This window comes from Poromitra crassiceps (genome assembly GCF_964638095.1).
Source record: "Poromitra crassiceps genome assembly, chromosome: 5".
NCBI lineage: Eukaryota > Metazoa > Chordata > Actinopteri > Beryciformes > Melamphaidae > Poromitra > Poromitra crassiceps.
In genome coordinates this window covers 11,634,868-11,653,434 of record NC_139642.1, presented here as the reverse complement: position 1 = coordinate 11,653,434, position 18,567 = coordinate 11,634,868, and the positions used below count along the sequence as shown (strand labels likewise).

At 43.8% G+C, this 18,567-nt stretch overlaps 1 protein-coding gene across 1 annotated transcript; it reads left to right on the top strand.

Annotated features, from left to right (window-relative positions):
* Window positions 1-11,358: 11,358 nt before the first annotated feature.
* Window positions 11,359-18,092, top strand: LOC310776304 (uncharacterized protein; the record flags this gene model as incomplete). Its single annotated transcript, XM_083636507.1, has 6 exons — window positions 11,359-11,472; window positions 12,056-12,162; window positions 15,247-15,358; window positions 15,841-16,042; window positions 17,312-17,632; window positions 17,963-18,092. The coding sequence occupies exons 1-6, from the start codon at window positions 11,397-11,399 to the stop codon at window positions 18,090-18,092; spliced, it is 948 nt and encodes a 315-aa protein (XP_083492633.1). The 5' UTR covers window positions 11,359-11,396.
* Between the last annotated feature and the right edge of the window lie 475 nt (window positions 18,093-18,567).

The window sequence follows — 18,567 nt, the reverse complement described above, 5'->3', positions numbered from 1 at the left end:
TAACTACAGCCCTAAACCCCGTTTTTATACTATAACTACATGCTTATTTGCGGGCTGTATTCTAAAGCGTTACCAAGGTTTTAACCAAATACTGATCCTCCCGCTGTACATTTTTGTTGGTTAAGTTACCTAGATAAAGCACCTCACACGTGTTAGGTACCTCGTATCCCAATATTGCTTTCAATTCCACCCATATTTCTTCCCAATATTTCCTAATTTTCTTACATTCCCAGAAAACATGAGCGTGATCTACATTTCTCTCCCACAAAGCCTCCAACACATACGAGGTGCTTCAGAAAATTTACTTTTTGTCTTGGGAGTAATAAAGAACCTCATGATATTTTTCCAGCAAAACTCTCTCCACATCCTGGAGCTGGTGGTCGTTTGCTGTACACAACATATATTATGCCAATCATCTTCCGTTATTTCTAATTTACATTCCTTTATCCATCTATCTCTAACATACAGCGTGGAGGATCCTCTACTCATCATCAAGCCCTGATACAGCACCGATATCACTCTGCTTGTGTTATTCTTATAGGCATTACCCAGAGCCCCAATCACTCCGCTTATCTCCTCCGGAAGGTCTGATTTTATTTCCTTATTGAAGAAGTCTCCTAAACAAGTACCTAAACAAATCTTGCTTCTCCAGGTCAAATTCATTCTTCAAGTCCCGAAAACTTTTAATTTCTTTTTTATCTATTATTGTGATTATTGCCGTAATGCCCTTGTTTGCCCATTGTACAAAACTGATGTCAAGGGTCCCGGGTTTGAATTTGGGATTATGAGTCAACCAGCTCAGTAGTTTGACCTCCCTCCCCAGATTGTATTTTCTGACCACTATAAACCAGGTTCTCAGAGTAAACGCAGTGATTGGGTCAAGCTCTTTCTCCTTCTCTTTAAACAAATTTCTATTTGGTATCATGTTTTGAACTTGACTCCCCTCCTTTCCTAATTCAATCTCTTTCCATCTTGTGATGCACTTTGTGTCACACCAACAAACCAGAGGCCGGATCTGTGCAGCATAATATTCTAGAAGGTTCGGTAAGGATAGTCCTCCATTGTCTTTGGGAAGTTGAAGTGTCTTATACTTAATTCTTGGTTTCTTCCCCCCCCAGATAAACCTAGAGATTTTCTTGTCCCAATCCTGAAATTGTAGTTGGGGAAATTCCACCGGTAGGGATTGAAACAGGTACAGAATTCTCGGTAGCACATTAATTTTTATGATTTCTATTCTGGAACTAAAGTCTAATGTAAGTACTGTCCACCTTTCCATGTCTTTCTGGACTTCCTGACTTAAAGCCCTATAATTTGAGTTTTGATAGGCTGTTTACTCCTAAGTATTTTATTATTTTTGCTTTCCATCTGAAGTCGTACTCTTGTCGAATAGTTGGTGATGGAGAGTAATGGATAAAACCTGTGTTTTTGCCATGTTAAGTTTGTATCCTGAAAAGTAGTTATAAGATTCCAACAATTTCATGAGAGTAGGGAGACCAGTGTTTGGTTGTTTTAAATATATTATGACATCATCCGCAAATAGCCCAATTTTGTGTTCTGTGCCCTTCATCATCACTCCTTCAATGCCCTCTTCCTGTCGAATTGCTTGGGCCAGGGGTTCTATAAAAATCACGAAGAGCGTCGGCGAAAGACACCCCTGCCGAGTAGACCTTTCTAGTTTAAACCAATTAGTAAGATTACCATTTATTTTTATTCTTGCACTTGGATCTTGATAGAGTGTTCTGATGCTATTTATTGAGTCTATGTTAAATCCCAGTTTCTCCAGGCAAAGGTATAAAAACTTCCAACTTACACTGTCGAAGGCTTTTTCGGCATCTAAACTAATTAGCACTGCACTTTCTCCCTTATTTTGTACTTTCTCAATTATATGTAGTGTCCTTCTTATATTGTCTTGTGTCTGTCTTCCCTTAATAAAACCCGCTTGATCTTTGTCAATTAGTCTCTTTGATAAAATGGTTGTATAAATCTTCAGTATTGATATGGGCCTGTAGTTCTCGCAAAACTCTCTATCCTTGCCTTCTTTGGGTATTACGGTAATTATGGCTTCCTTCCACGAGGGGGGGATTGTACCTTCTTTTAATGTTTCATTGAATGATGCCAATAATAGTGGGCTTAATTCGTTTTTAAACGTTCTATACCATTCAGACGGGAAACCGTCACTTCCCGGTGCCTTGTTGGATTTTGATTTCTTTATTGCCTGCTCTAGCTCTTCTACATTGATCAAAGAATTCAGTGTCTCGTTTTGATCTTCCCCTATTGCTGGCAAATCTAGTGTATTGAGAAAGTCTCGTATAGACTTCTCATCCGCTGCTGCTGGTTGTGTGTATAATTTCGTATAATAGTTCTCAAATATCGTGTCTATCTTTTCTGGTTCATATACTAGTGCATTTGTTGTGGGGTCTCTAATTTTGTGAATTGCATTCTGTACCTGTTTCTTCTTAATCCGTCTGGCAAGTAGTTTTGTTGCCTTAGGTCCGGCCTCATAGTATGTTTGTTTCATGTATCTGATTTTCTTTTCTACTTCATTTCCTAGTATCTCATTCACCGTTTTCTTGGCTTCTTTGATTTGGTGTAATATTTCTGGATCACGTGTTCTTTTACGTTGCTGTTCTAAAATTTTAAGTTCACCAATCTTATTCTGATATATTTCTAACCTAGCTTTTTTAAGTGATGCAGTTTGCGATATTAATTTGCCTCGCATAACTGCCTTCATCGCATCCCATAGAATTACAGGGCCAACCTGCCCATTATCATTTTCCTCTTTGTATGTTTTTATCTCCTCTTTAATCTGTTCAACACATCTTGGATTGTTCAAGATACTAACATTCATTTGCCAAGTTGTGTTTTTCTTTCTACTATTTAGGTTCAATGTCAGGTAGAGGGTGCTGTGGTCTGATAAATCTGCTACTCCTATGTTACATTCCTCTGCTCTAAATCTATCCACTATATTTATGAAAAAGTAGTCGATTCTTGTATAGACTGAATGTGGGGCTGAGTAAAAAGTATAGTCCTTCTCAAGTGGATGTAGTTCCCTCCAAATATCTATAATTCCCAGTTCAATCATGAGAGGCCAGTTCGTAGGATTTAACAAACTTTATTTAGCAATCGGCATGCATGGCAAATGCTTTGGCGCATGACTCCATTAGCCAGTGGCGCTGCTCTTGAGGCAAGAGGAGGGCATCTGCTTAGGCTAGGAGATCCCCCCCCCGTGGGGGATCAGGAGTCACGACTCGTTGGTGGCGGACTGGGGAGGTGGGTGGGGCAAAACAACGCTCCGGAGGAGGGCTCAAGGGAGATGGACTGCTGTGAAGCTGCTGCTGTTATGATCGGCCAGAGAGAGAGAGGTGACGTAGAACCCTTGCTATATATATGAGAATTAACTGACGTCATATCTGACGTCATTACGGACGTCATACTAAGACTTTGACTGACCACGTCATACTAGAACTTGATTGACGTCAGGGGTGATCGGATTAGATTATGCACGAATGGCCTTCTGCTTGAACTATGGTCTAGAGACCTCACTTCAATCATGAGAGGCCAGTTCGTAGGATTTAACAAACTTTATTTAGCAATCGGCATGCATGGCAAATGCTTTGGCGCATGACTCCATTAGCCAGTGGCGCTGCTCTTGAGGCAAGAGGAGGGCATCTGCTTAGGCTAGGAGATCCCCCAAAAGGAAGATCTGATTACCGGAGGTTAATTGAGATCTGCGGGCACCGGTAGTTGATTGTACTTTTCTGGCCTTCGACCTTTTAACGACTTATGGCTACTTGCGGCTGGCGCTTCCCAACTCGGTCGGGCCTTCGATCTTGACCCCCCTACTTGCGTTGCGGCTGGCGCTTCCCAGCTCGGTCGGGCCTTGCGCGCCGCACGACTTGGCCTTCTGACTGACCCTGACTCTCTCTCTCGACTCTCTCTCTCCCCCAAAAATGATCCGGGAGATTTACTGCGCCTACTGGGCGCTGTGCTTTTCGGGGAGCCACCACCAACGAGACATTTTGGCACGGAGCCCGGGACACTGTTTGTTGCCATGCTCGCCGATTGAGGAAGGAGGGTTTTTTGGGCCGCGGTATGGCCGCCTGCTCCGGGCGGGTGTAGCTGGAGAGCTGATGAAGACCAGCTGGAGCGTCCTCTTGAGGTGCTGGATGACTTAGGGGTTGGTGACTTAGTGACTTAGGGGTTCCCAACTTGGCCTGGGTGACTTAGAGATTTCCCGACTGGGTGCTGGACTTGGATGACTTAGGGGTTGGTGACCCGACTTGGCCTGGGTGACTTAGTGGCTTCCCAACTTGGCGCTGGGGCCAGTCTGAGGCCTGAGCCTGATGTAGCGAGCCATGGGGAGTAGATTGTTTCCAGGAGTTAGGATGACTTAGGGGTTGGTGACTTAGTGACTTAGGGGTAGGTGACTTAGTGACTTAGGGGATGGCTTAGGGGTTGGTGACTTAGTGGCTTAGGGGATGACTTAGGGGTTGGTGGCTTAGGGGATGACTTAGGGGTTGGTGACTTAGTGGCTTAGGGGGTGATTTAGGGGTTGGTGACTTAGTGGCTTGGGGGATGGCTTAGGGGTTGGTGACTTGGTGGCTTAGGGGCTGGTGACTTAGTGGCTTAGGGGGTGACTTAGGGGTTGGTGACTTAGTGGCTTGGGGGATGACTTAGGGGTTGGTGACTTGGTGGCTTAGGGGTTGGTGACTTAGTGGCTTAGGGGGTGACTTAGGGGTTGGTGACTTAGTGGCTTGGGGGATGAACTTAGGGGTTGGTGACTTGGTGGCTTAGGGGATGGCTTAGGGGTTGGTGACTTAGTGGCTTAGGGGGGTTGGTGACTTAGTGGCTTAGGGGGTGACTTAGGGGTTGGTGACTTAGTGGCTTGGGGGATGAACTTAGGGGTTGGTGACTTGGTGGCTTAGGGGATGGCTTAGGGGTTGGTGACTTAGTGGCTTAGGGGGTTGGTGACTTAGTGGCTTAGGGGATGACTTAGGGGTTGGTGACTTAGTGGCTTAGGGGTGACTTAGGGGTTGGTGACTTAGTGGCTTAGGGGATGGCTTAGGGGTTGGTGACTTGGTGGCTTAGGGGATGGCTTAGGGGTTGGTGACTTAGTGGCTTAGGGGATGGCTTAGGGGTTGGTGACTTAGTGGCTTAGGGGATGACTTAGGGGTTGGTGACTTAGTGGCTTAGGGGATGACTTAGGGGTTGGTGACTTAGTGGCTTAGGGGATGACTTAGGGGTTGGTGACTTGGTGGCTTAGGGGTTGGTGACTTAGTGGCTTAGGGGTTCCCAGCTTGGCCTCGGTGACTTAGTGACTTCCCGACTTGGCGCTGGACTTGGATGACTTAGGGTTGGTGACTTAGTGGCTTAGGGGATGACTTAGGGGTTGGTGACTTAGTGGCTTAGGGGATGACTTAGGGGTTGGTGACTTGGTGGCTTAGGGGATGACTTAGGGGTTGGTGACTTAGTGGCTTAGGGGTTCCCGGCTTGGCCCTTTTTTGTGTTATTACTATTGTTATTAGTGGGCGTTTAAAGATGGGATGATCGGATCGCAGACCGGGTAGATTGTCGATCAACTCGCTTTATTTAATCAAACACGAGGGACACCTACAGTACATGTGGTGTTTTCAAAGCAATGTAAATCAATATTTCTTGTTTGGTGGGGGGCGGGTCCTTTGCGGGCAGCGGGAGCGGGGGTGGGCGCAGGAGTATGCTAACTAAATTGATGTCTCTGCCCTTCAAAATCTGGGATCTCAACCTGGGAGACACATCGGCACAGGGAGAAACAAAAGGCATACCAAATGAGATGGCGGGCGTGGCGGACGCCAGGGTGTTCATCTGGGCGGGTTGGGCGGTGGTGAGGAGCACGTCGGCTTGCTGCGTGGGCGGGGGCGGGATCGGCTGCTGCACTGGCTGGGCTGTGGCGAACGTGGGGGGAAAGGGGGGGGGGTTTCCAGGGCCCTCAGACGAGCATCCACTGATCTGCTAGCATCTAGCAGGGACAGCAGAATGGCTCTTGACGACCCCTGTCGGCTCGGCGGAGCTGCGAATGGTGCCGTTTCCGCTTCCGGGGCGGCGGCCTGGAGGTCAGTGCGGCCAGGAAGGACATGGCGTCTCGCGGTGGCCCCACGGCCTGTATTTCCCCGGCGTCTCCCCGCTCTCGGAGCGGCTGCCTCTGCTGATCTTCGTCCGCGGCCTCTCGCACGTCCACGCCGAGCGGCCTCCCCCTCTGGCACGCTCGCACGCGTTCTTGGGCGACCGGGCGCACGCGGCACTTCGTCATCTGCTTTCCTTCCAAGGGCCGTCGCAGTGGTGCGCCCCGTGCCACGGGAACGCGCGCCGGGCCTTTTCATCGTGGCTGCGTTGGCGGCCTGTGGTCCCGCCGCTTCGCCAACGTCTTCATCAGACGTCTCGGAAAGCAAGAACGCACCGTGGCCGATCTGGAACGGGGTCTCGTTGGCTGAGCTGCTGTCGCTGTCCATGGACTGCTCTGGCTCGGAGCTCGACATGCCGGGAATGGAGTGGGAAGCGTTGAGGAATATGCGGGGAATATCTGCGTTGGATTTCCACGGGTAGAGAAGGCTTGAGGGTGCTGATTCGGTCTCCGGATATGGTGCAAAACAACGCTCCGGAGGAGGGCTCAAGGGAGATGGACTGCTGTGAAGCTGCTGCTGTTATGATCGGCCAGAGAGAGAGAGGTGACGTAGAACCCTTGCTATATATATGAGAATTAACTGACGTCATATCTGACGTCATTACGGACGTCATACTAAGACTTTGACTGACCACGTCATACTAGAACTTGATTGACGTCAGGGGTGATCGGATTAGATTATGCACGAATAGCCTTCTGCTTGAACTATGGTCTAGAGACCTCACTTCTGTTAGAGCTGTGTTAACATATCGAGTCAATTGGGTTTTACTACTTTTCTTTGTGCTAGTTGTGTCCAAGTTTTGATTCAATATTACGTTAAAATCTCCCCCACATATCATTATCCCTTCCGATTCTTGTAATATAACCTCAAATAAATTCTTATAGAAGAGTTTCTCACTTTCCGGGGGGGGCATAAACATTAATCAGTATCACCATTTGGTCTTCCATTTTCCCTTTGACCAATATATATACCTTCCCTCTTTATCACTTATTTCTTTTAGGGTCTCAAACTTTGTTGTATTTGAAATTAAGATAACTACTCCCCGTTTACTGCCCCCCTTTTATGAGCTATAGAATGTATTTTTAAATCCCAGCTTTTTGAATTTTTCATGTTCTTGCCCTGACAAGTGTGTTTCTTGTAAGTAACTGACCTGTCTTTTTTCTTTTTTCAATTTGGCTATGACCTTACCCCTTTTTTTGGATTATTTAACCCGTTCACATTCAGAGACACCATTTTAATATGGTTATATTGCGTCATTTTCAACCTTTGAGTAACCCGCTCTGCCACAGACTTTTCCAATGCTAAAACCAAATAAAACAACAACAAAAATACCCCTAGAACCCTTGAACCCCAAACACACAAACAACATAAAAACTTCCGAAACAAAGGGAGTGCTCTGACGTCCCTTGAGAACCCTGTTGGTGGGAGGAGGGAAAAGTCCCTCACTGCTGAAGGGGCCCTCCCTAGTAGTGAGAAAATTCCCAGTAACTGGTATTCCTCTGGTACTAGAAGTGTCCAACATTCTGCGCCTAAGTAACGAAACTCCTCTATCGTTTTTTTTTTTTACTTATTTCGTTGAGTCATGAGTTATCATGTGTGGTCCCGGATTTGCTTGAAAAGTAAAATGTTCCTCCATAAAACTGAGTCCTCTTCGTCCATGATAACTAAAAAATACTCGGGGCTTACTAATCTTACTAATGCATCTTTCATCATCTAAATTAAGAGAAGGGGGGACATATATTTATCAAAAGAAAAAAAATATATATATACAGTATATATATATAATAATAATAATATTAATAAAATAAAATCACTCCTTTGCCCCCTCCAAAACAAAAAATACACCCCTGTTCCATCTATCGATAACTTGACTGAATTATATCTGGTTTATTTATGGACTACTAGTCTTTCCAGGCCAATCTTGTCCATTCACTACCAACGTTTTATTCTGGTGCTGATGGTCTCCTCTTCTGACTTCCTTACTTGCGGGGTACCCCAGGGGTCGATACTGGGCCCCATTTTCTTTCTTCTTTACATGCCTTTAGGCTCAATCCTGGCAAAGCACAACATGTCCTTTCATTGCTTTGCCGATGACGTCCAGATCTACTTGCCCCTAAAATCCAAAGGAAAGGTAGCACGCCAGCCATTGCTTGATTGTCTGACTGACATCAAGACATGGATGAGTGCTAACTTCCTGAACTTAAACGAGAGCAAGACCGACATTATTTTATTTGGAAATGCCTCTCCCATCCCCTCTGTCGATGCCCTAGGTCCCCTTGGGTCTAACATCCGCTCCTCCGTTAGAAACCTAGGAGTGATTTTTGATTGCAATTTTAAATTTGCCAAACAGGTCAGCTCTGTGGTCAAAACCAGCTTTTTTCAGCTTAGGCTCCTAGCCAAGACCATGGCCTATCTTCCCCGGAGCGACCTGGAGAGGGTGATCCATGCCTTTATTACAACTCGGCTGGACTACTGCAACTCGCTGTACGTTGGCATCGACCAGTTGTTGCTCCGTCGTTTGCAGCTGGTCCAAAACGCAGCTGCCCGTCTCCTAACCGGCAGCAAGAAGCGAGACCACATCACGCCAATCCTGGCCTCACTCCATTGGCTCCCCGTCCGCTTCCGCATCGATTTTAAATGACTATTGAATGTTTTTAAAGCACTACATGGGTTGGCACCACCATACCTCACTGAGCTCCTGCACCACCATACCCCATCCAAAGCCTTAAGGTCAGCTGACCAGCTACTCCTGGTGGTGCCTAGGACCAGGCTCAAGACCCGAGGGTATAGAGCCTTTGCCATAGCAGCCCCCAGGCTCTGGAACAACCTCTCCCTCCGTATTCGATCTGCTCAGAGCCTTGAGGCGTTTAAATCCCTGCTCAAAACGCACCTTTTCTCCCTGGACTTTGACCTGAATTGAGCCTTGCCTCTTCGCAACCTACCTCGTTATTTTGTTTTTATTACTTGTATCTGCTGCATTGTACTGCACCTTGCTCTGTAGCAGTGTATTCTGTACTTGTCGTTTTCTTCCATATTTTATTGTTTTATCTGTGAAGCACTTTGGTCGGCTTTGTCGTTGTAAATGTGCTCTATAAATAAGGTTGACTTTACTTGACAATTACAATTTCCCCATTTGGCAGACACTTTTATCCAAAGCGATGTACACATGAGATGTTCATACAAAACAGGCAAGTTAGGAGAGAACAACGAGGAAGACGTTCTGCTCAAACAGCTGCTATGAGGCAATGCAAGGCAGATCAAGATGTATTATTCTTATTTTTTGTTACACGTGCAATCAGGTGAGGTGTTCACTAAAAAGCTGGTTATTTAGCCTTTTCCAATCTGCAGATCAAATGGAGTTTGGTAACTCCTTCCACCACAGAAGAGAAGGGTCTGGCTAGAGACAAAATACCTTGTTGTGATGTCAGCACCATGCATCGTTCCTTGGCACAGCGCCCTCTATGTAGACCTGGATGAGGAAGTTCAGGGAGTTTTGGTTGCTGCTTTGTAGGTGAGCATCAAGGACTTGAACTTGATGTGGGCAGAACTGGAAGCGTTGGAAACTGGAGCCGCACCGCACTGCAGCCTGTGCGGAACACTGTCAGGAAATGAGACCTGTATTTACTACAGTGACAGCAGGCATAAACAGGACAGTCTTTGCACTGCACACTTGACAGATCTGATTTCACAATGGGAGACTGATTGAGTATGATGCTGCTTAGACAGTTGTGCATATGAGTTTCAACAATGGGGAGTCAATCAGTCAGTTAGGGACAAACATTAACAGCAAAAAGGTCAGATAGGTGGGCTCCCCTCTCCCCACTACTTGCTAATTACCGTGTACTTATAACAAATTCCTACTTTGTACAATGAAGCTAAACTCAGATATGTATCTAATCTATCACAAGCATGTCTAAATGAACTTCTTTTTCTTTCACTCTTTTCTCATCTCATATATTTTTATCTCCTCTGCTCTCTTCTCCACTCACCCATCATTGTTCTTCATCCATGCAGAAGATCCACCTGGACAAAAGCTGCCTCTAGTGGCAGTCAATGGGACGCACACCCTGCTGATGTCCGCTTACCTGGAGCATCGCACAAACAAACGCGAGGTCAGTGAAGAAGAGAGGGGAGGTTAGGGAGCAAGGCACTAACATTTACACTTCTATTCTTTGTGTATGTAACCAGGGCACTAAGGCCCGGGCAGAAGGTATCTACCAGACTATGCAACTCTGGGAGTTTCACCCAGAGAATTATACCACACCAAAGTTAAGAGAATAGCCAACAGGTTTGATAAAGAAAAGGGAGCAGAGACACGCAGTATAGAGACAGTCCGCATGTCTGGGAACGCCCACAAAATGTTAAACGCCTGGCGCGCGAGTGGGGTAAAACTGCCCATATATCTCATGGGCTGACTCACCAAAAGACGGTGCTGCGGCTGTAAACTACATGTTTGGGGGTTCTAGAGCAGAACACAAGACGTCTGCTCAGATGTGCTTTTACTACGGTGGTTGAATCCCCGATCGTGTCTGCCTGGGCTGGTCTATCAGCTAAATTCTAACTTTGCTGAATGGATAGAACGGGGGTTTTTACCCCACCCTGACCACGCCCCCAGCAGGCTGAGCCAGCTAAACCAGCGTCTATGACGAGACGTGGCCTCAACCTATGACGAGACGTGGCCTCAACCTATAACATTTTATTTTTAGTTCAGGGCAATTATGTGCGATTTGAAATTATGTATCCGAGATAGAAAACGTTATGAATATAGCCACGTTATAAACAACAAACTAACGCCGGTGATCCGTATGGAAACAGTGTTACTCGAAATGGTTAATATTGGCCACAGCAGGCGATTACCCATGAATGCACTGCGCTCTTAAAGGGATATTTATCGACGAGATTTTTGCCAAGCTGGACCTGATTAGTGATTTGCTCCGTTCGCCCAGACGGGTGTCAAGCTGTCAGCAACAAGGCTGGGAGGATCACACCGGAAGAAGCACCCATCAGCAGATCAGGCAAAAATGGCCGCCAAAAATAAGGTGGATAGAAATCAAATCAATTGCAATTTTTGTCTCCCTCATCCTCCAGGTCCATGTTATCGCTGTGGTTTTGAGGGGTGAGAAGGTGACCTATCGCTGCCTCCTCTGTTGCCACGGGCAACAGCACACCGCAGCAGGTGATCCCATCCACTGGGACCACTCGGACCACTTTGGCTTTGCGTACGGGACAGCGACCATCATGTGTCCTCTCCCCTCGGACTGCAAGAGACCTTCTCATATCGCTGTGACCTCTGCTGCTGCAGCTGACTCTGAAGGTGTGTGACAGATTGGAGGTTGGCCTGAAATATGTTTTCAGAAACAAATCCTACTCAAGTACAAGTACTGTTACTTTAGTCAAAATTAACTCAAGTATAGTGAAATTACTAGTCCAGGAAATTACTCAAGTAAGAGTAAAAAAGTAGCCTACACTATTTAAAAGTACACAATTAATTTGCGTTAATTAAAAAAATATATATTATAATTATTTACCATAATACAGTGATTCCCAAACTGTGGGCCGCGGGCCACTAGTGGGCCGTGGCGGTCACGAGTCGACGAGAGTCACGTGTCAGAGTGCATCATGTCGTTAGTCTATTGTTGTAATTGATGGTGCAGCTGTATTTGATGTAAGACAGTGTAGGTGTACAGTAAGTGAGACATTGTAGGTGTACAGTATAATGCCAATACCCTGTTCACAACTGCATCTCTCACATTGTACGTTTTCTCCAACACAATTTAGACTGCGTTTACATGGACACGAGTATCAACTGGGTGAGGGACAATTCCTGCCCACTCGGGATAACCAAACAAATACATTAGCATTACTTCTGGCTCTTTACTTTGGTGTCTCTGATAAAGGAGAGGTGTTTTTGGAGGTGCTGAACCAGGAGGCAAGGAGTGACTCCTTCCCACACAACTTCACCGTCTGCTTCTCCACCATGTTCAACTTCAACAATGTTCTGCAGGTACGTCACAGAACACTGGTTTCTACTATTCTTCTCTTCTTCTTTATACATTTCATGTATTTCTATGATTGATGCAGTATAGAGAGGCAAAGTGACCGCCTACTTTCTGCTTCAGCACTGTACCAAAGATTTGTATCTGCCATTTATTTTCCCATATACATTTCCTAAAATGCCTATAAAAATAGTTTTACTTGGTCAAACCAAACGGTTCAGCTATATATAGAATTGGGAGAGACCATAGAACATTTCACTCTGACCCAAACTTAAAAAAACGTCACAGAAAAAATATGTTCTTTAAATCCGCAAGTTTTTTACGTTTTGGTCCGAGTGAAATGCTATGTGGTCTCTCCTGTTTCTAAATATATCTGAACCGTTTGGTTTGAACAAGTAACATTTTTTATAAGCATTTTACAAAATGTCTATGATAAATGGCGGATGAAAATCTCTGGTACAGTGCTGAAGCAAGAAGTAAGCGGTCACTTTGCCTCTCTATTGTGCTTATTAGGGCTCAAGCAGCCTCTTGTATTTGCCAATATTAATATTATTAATATTATTATTATTATTCCTAGGAAATCTTCCCATGCATGAAAATAAACCAAACTTCACACATATGAATGGTGGGCCAATAATCAGCAACCGTCTAAATTCTGAAATTTTGAAAATTCATAACAAATCAATCAATTCATACATGCTACGGCTTTGCAAGTTTCACCAAAATGCAGGCCCAAGTGAGCAGAAATGTTCAGATACGTCAAACTGGCAGGAATTATGAATAGAAGTCCACAGTTTTTTTTGCAAAAACTGTAAAACTAATTAAAATGATCTCCTCTCACAATCTTTGGTTCAATCGACACCAAACTTTTGCATTTGCATCATCAGATTGCCCTTTACACAAACATATTAAACATAATACACAGTCTGTTGCATTTATGGTCAAATATATTTATTTACCGTAATTCTGCCAACAAGAGCCCGGGCGCTTATTATGCTAAAGCAATTTGGACCAGGCGGTAAAAGGAAGACCAGGCGGCAATTAGAGTCAGGCGGTTATTTCCATTTGGGCATAATTGAGCCAGGCGATTATTATTTTTTGAACATAAATGCCTGCTCAGCAAAAATGGAAAGTATCAAATTGCTTATTTAAACCAGTGAGATAGTACTTAGTACACACAAGAGGGTAGGTACAGGCAGTTTTGAACATGCCTAGTATTGTACAATGGACTGGAATGAACGAAAACAATTGATAGCCTTCGTCTTCATCGCCATCATCATCATCATCATCATCCAACTACTGTATCAGTTCATTGCTCTCCTCTTCTTCCTCTGCCAAACAGCCATACCATATTTTAAACAAGTAACATTAGCCTACCGCTCACACATTCAGTTGTTTGTGTTTCATTGGAAAGAAGTCATAGCAACGTTATTAGTCTCGCTTGCCAGACACTCCCAGCAAAGCAGAAGGCACGCTAACGTAGCTAGCTACCAAGCTAACGCCAACCAAACAAACAGCACTGCAGCACTAGCGTTAGACAAAACAAGGAGACTTATCAAATAGTAGGTAGACGCCAAGTTTCCAATACATGTCCAGTATAATGGGTATAATCTATACTGCATTTATGATCGCTGTTCCGCTGAGAGAAATGCACTTTTACAAGGCACAACTGAGCTACGTTAGCGTAAGTTGCCCACTGCTCCTGGTTAGACAGCGTCTCAGCACGTTGCCTACAGGAATCCCTAGCATTAAACAATGCGGTATGCATAGGCTACTTGAAACATGTCGGTTACGGCATGTACAGTATATATAAAATATAAAACTGTCTGACAGGATGAAACTTCCGCCTGACTTCCTCCAAAACAACGTCATTACCGTAAGTGACTGAATTTAGTCAACACAAAAACATACAGTGCAAAATACCGTATTTATTCTAAAAAACGCTTATTGGAAGAATTACGGTATTTATTTGATTTATCTGAATAAATCACAGTAAAGCTATACTTCAGTGTCAAATGATGTCAGTGCATTTTCTAATTTTGTTACATAATGCATCACTTCATTTGCAGCCTGAAAAAAGTGCAACCCCCGCATTATCTAATAATCTGCGCGATATGTAATACATTTATTACGAAATGTGTCAAACTTTATTACATATTGCATTCAGGCGATCTATTATATATTGCGCATGTTATTACATAATGCGTCGTTATTACATATTGAAAGTGACGTTTTATTACATTTTGAGATTTTATTACATAATGGGCAGTTATTACATAATGCGTCGTTGGTCAAGTCATAGTGTGAAGCCTCCTCTGATTTTCCTACTACTTCTCAAGTAGCTCAATGAGATCACAACTTGTCATTGGTTGTAAAGGTGAGATCACAACTTGCCATTGGTTGTAAAGGTGAGATCACAACTTGCCATTGGTTGTAAAGGTGAGATCACAACTTGTCATTGGTTGTAAAGGTTGTAACTTTGAACCCGGAGGGATGCAGAATAAACGTGCTTATGCCTACTCAGGAATTGTACTGAGTGGGTTATAAACACATTATCTCAAAGATATTTCAAGTTTTAATGATGTTTTTGGTCTGGAAAGTTCACCGCGCAGCAGCTATAATTGTGCTTATTATACGAACAAGTTCTATACGCCTTTTATATGCAAATTCCAGTACAGTAAATTTTGGGGCCGGACAGCTATCTTCAATACAAGAAAGAAAGAAAGAAAGAAAGAAAGAAAGAAAGAAAGAAAGAAAGAAAGAAATAAAGAAATGAAACACAACCCGGATTATGTATTGGGGTGTCCCATGGCGATGGAACTCTGTTGACGACTGAATGGCGTTGTAAGAAAAAAAAAACATCACCCAGGATTAGCTGCACCACCAAGACTGAGAACCTGAAACCGTTCAATAGTTGATTGATCTAATGCCATGCATCATGGCTCTTACTTGCTATTGGTTGTGGCAATAAGGGACTTGAATGTATTTGACTGCTCAAGAGCAACAATAAAATGCTTATGACTGTGCTAAATGCCTGGAATGCCTGTAACAAAGGTGTGACAGTGATTAACCATGAAAAGTGACCCTTTTAGCTGGTCCAGAGTCTGGAAATGCTGAAGATCCTGGGAGTGAGCAGAGTGGTCGTCTATAAGACCAGCTGCAGCCCAGACACACAGAGGCTACTGGACTACTACACAAGCACAGGTGGAGTATAGCGTGTGCTTTAACTCATTCATGACCATGAGACCAAAGACTATTCTATATTTAGAGAGACATATGTCTGTGGTCATTGTGTGTGTGTGTTGTAATGACTGCTGCTTTGCTTCACTGTTGGCTCATAAATGTACAGTGGCATCCAACCGCTGAGATTGATCAGCGAACAGCTAATTTGATACATTGATTAATTTGACATTTCAGGTTGGGTTCATCTCTGTTTAGAGAGTGGTGCCCCAAGGTATCGTTAACCTCGTCAATCATTTAAAAAAGTGTCATATTCATAATTTCACAAGTTATTGAATATCATATGCTAATATCCATAGCTGGCCCTACTGATCCCCGAACAATCTCAAAGTAAAAAAACAAAACCATAGTATTTTCTGATCATTGAAAGCTAAAAATTCCTTGGTTGGGTAAGTGTGTGTTACTAAATAATTATAACAATTTGATTGTTCCACTTTCCCTCCCAGGCCTTTTGGAGGTGATTCCCTGGTCTATATCCAAACTTCTGAATGTATCTCACAGTTGGAAGCCTGAATCCAGTCCTGGCGACCTCCACTACTACGGCCAGATCCCTGTTCTCAATGACTGTGCCTACAGATACATGTACCAGACCAAATACTTGGCCCTGCATGACATCGATGAGCTCATACTGCCCCAGTCAGTGGACAGGTAGTGTTCTCTACTTCAGAGTTTTGTTCCAAAATACGACACCATTTATAAAACTGTACCTTTAACTTTTCAAGTTGATTGCTGACTAGAATATTGTTCCAAACCCTGAAGATAAGATATCGGCTATCTTAAAGCTGTTGTAGAATCTTTACTTTGTATTCCTACCGTAACCAAATAGGTCATTATCAAGATGATAGCCGCTATCTCACACTACAGGTATTTTTAGTGCGAGTGTTTCTCAAAATTAAGACCACATTTCCCATAAACCTTGTGGTTTCCTGTCACATAGAAGATGTTGCCCTGGAAAAACAGTGCCTCTTCCCTATTTTGTGCCACAAAGCAATCTCCTTTTGTGCTTTAAAACAATCCAGCAGATTTATTTCCTGCTGGCTCAAAATGTCAAATGAGACAGAGAAAGAGAAAAGATTTCAAGGATAAGCCTGGTGTTTTTTTAATGCATTTCTTACCATCCACAAATCAGATGAAAATAACAAAATCAGCAATATTTTTGAACAAGTCTCTTCCATCGCGCATGTAGCCGGTGCAACAAAAAAAAAGAAGCAGACTGTAAACCCATTTTCAATCTCAGTAAAGGCGTTCCGTAGCAGTGAAAAAAGATTCCCGGAGTAATGAAGAACTTGTTCATCTGCGTTTGTGGCTCAGGAGGTAGAGCGGGTTGTACACTCATCAGAAGGTCGGTGGTTCGATACTCAGTTCCACCAGTCTGCATGTGTGAATGTTGGAATCACCAAATGCCCACGATATTATCATAATACATATCCACAATTCAATACTATTGCGATATACAGTATTGTGATTTTTTTAAATGGCTAATTATGTCCCCAAAGGAAAAAATTTGGTCAAAATCTGTTTTATCTAATGAGATCAAGTTTCCAGTCTGCTCATCTCACTTCAATCATTTCTACTGCACAGATAGAGCATTAAAGACACAAGGCCCAGTTGCCATGACAGATACGATATATTGCCACACAAAATATTGCGATACTATGCTGTATCGATTTTTCCCCACCCCTAATGAATCTGTGGGTGTATATGGCATGTGTTGTAGATATAAAAGGCTGTGTAGAGATCAGAGATAAGCTGTGAAAAAGAGGGAGGTTTTCTATGGTATCGGCAAAGTCGGAAACTAATGTTAGTAGAGAAAATGCATTGCTGATATTGTTATTTTCATAGGATTTGGTGACAGTATCAAATGCCTTAAAAAAACACCAGACCTTTAATTAAGAAAAAAAAACATTATTTTGCCAGCTGGGGGGAGCTGCTCCCTCTGCTGGAGCAGGAACACGGTGTCGACGTGGGCTACATGTTTGAGAACTTCGTCTTTCCCAACACCGTCAAGCTGCCTCCTCCCACCTCCAACACCCCTCAGCACCCACAGAGCAGCTGCTGGTCCAGCTGGCCCGGTGTCTCCGGAGTGAACATCCTGGCACATCTGTACCGCGAACCCACTAGAATGGACAGCAACTTCAAGATCATCGTCAACCCCAGAGCTGTGTTCACCCCCACCGTCCACGGACTGCTGAACTCAAAAAAGGGTCTGCTTTGGGTCAACATCGACGTAGCACGCATGTACCATACAAGGCAGGTTGTCCTATTCCAATCATATGAGGTGCATACCATAAAACTTCAATTAAAAGTCGAGTCCCATATGGACGCAGGGTCTGGCTACATATTTTGGTAAATAAACGCCAGGGCTATTAATTGAAGTTTTACGGTAACTGTATTATGGTCTGTGTCGGAATGACAGGTGTTATGTATGTATGTACTCGATGCATGCACAAAGATTTATGAATCAGGGAAAATTACTGTGATTTTGCATCCCGTTATTCTGTTACCTTAGAGTTTTATGAATTCATCCTTTACTGTTAAGTAACTGTTGTACTTTTGCTTCCTCTCCAGACCTCCATTCAGGGTACCTCAAAATGAGCTGACAGTAGACAAGCTGGTTTATGACGGCCGGGTGTTGACCTACTGCAGCCGCCTCATCCTCGCTGTCAACAGAGTGCTCAAGGAGACCAGACTCCTATGACAACACACAATATCTTGTGTGTGTGTGTGTGTGTGTGTGTGTGTGTGTGTGTGTGTGTGTGTGTGTGTGTGTGTGTGTGTCTTCTTTAGGTCACAGCAGTGGAACAAATGGGAGATCAGGGTTTTGGATTTTTGGATTTATTTTTGGTCTGATGTACTGTATAAAGGATTGCACTAATCTAGGCAGCTAGGAAAAGACAAAACTTTTCCAAGTTAATATAACTTAAAAAAAATATTGAATTATAGAAAAAATTCTAAGGTCGCCTAAAAGCAGAACTGAGAAACCGTTTCCCCTTGTGGGTTGTTGAAGCTAAAAGGGGACTTGAATGAAGGGTATCACTTTGCTTTTTCAGCCATTTTATATAGTATTTATACATTATAAGGACTTGAATGTGAAGTTTCATTTGAACAGACGACAAAGATCTTTGTGTGCTCAGTAACAATCGGGAACTCTTCCCTTAGCACTAGAACAGGGA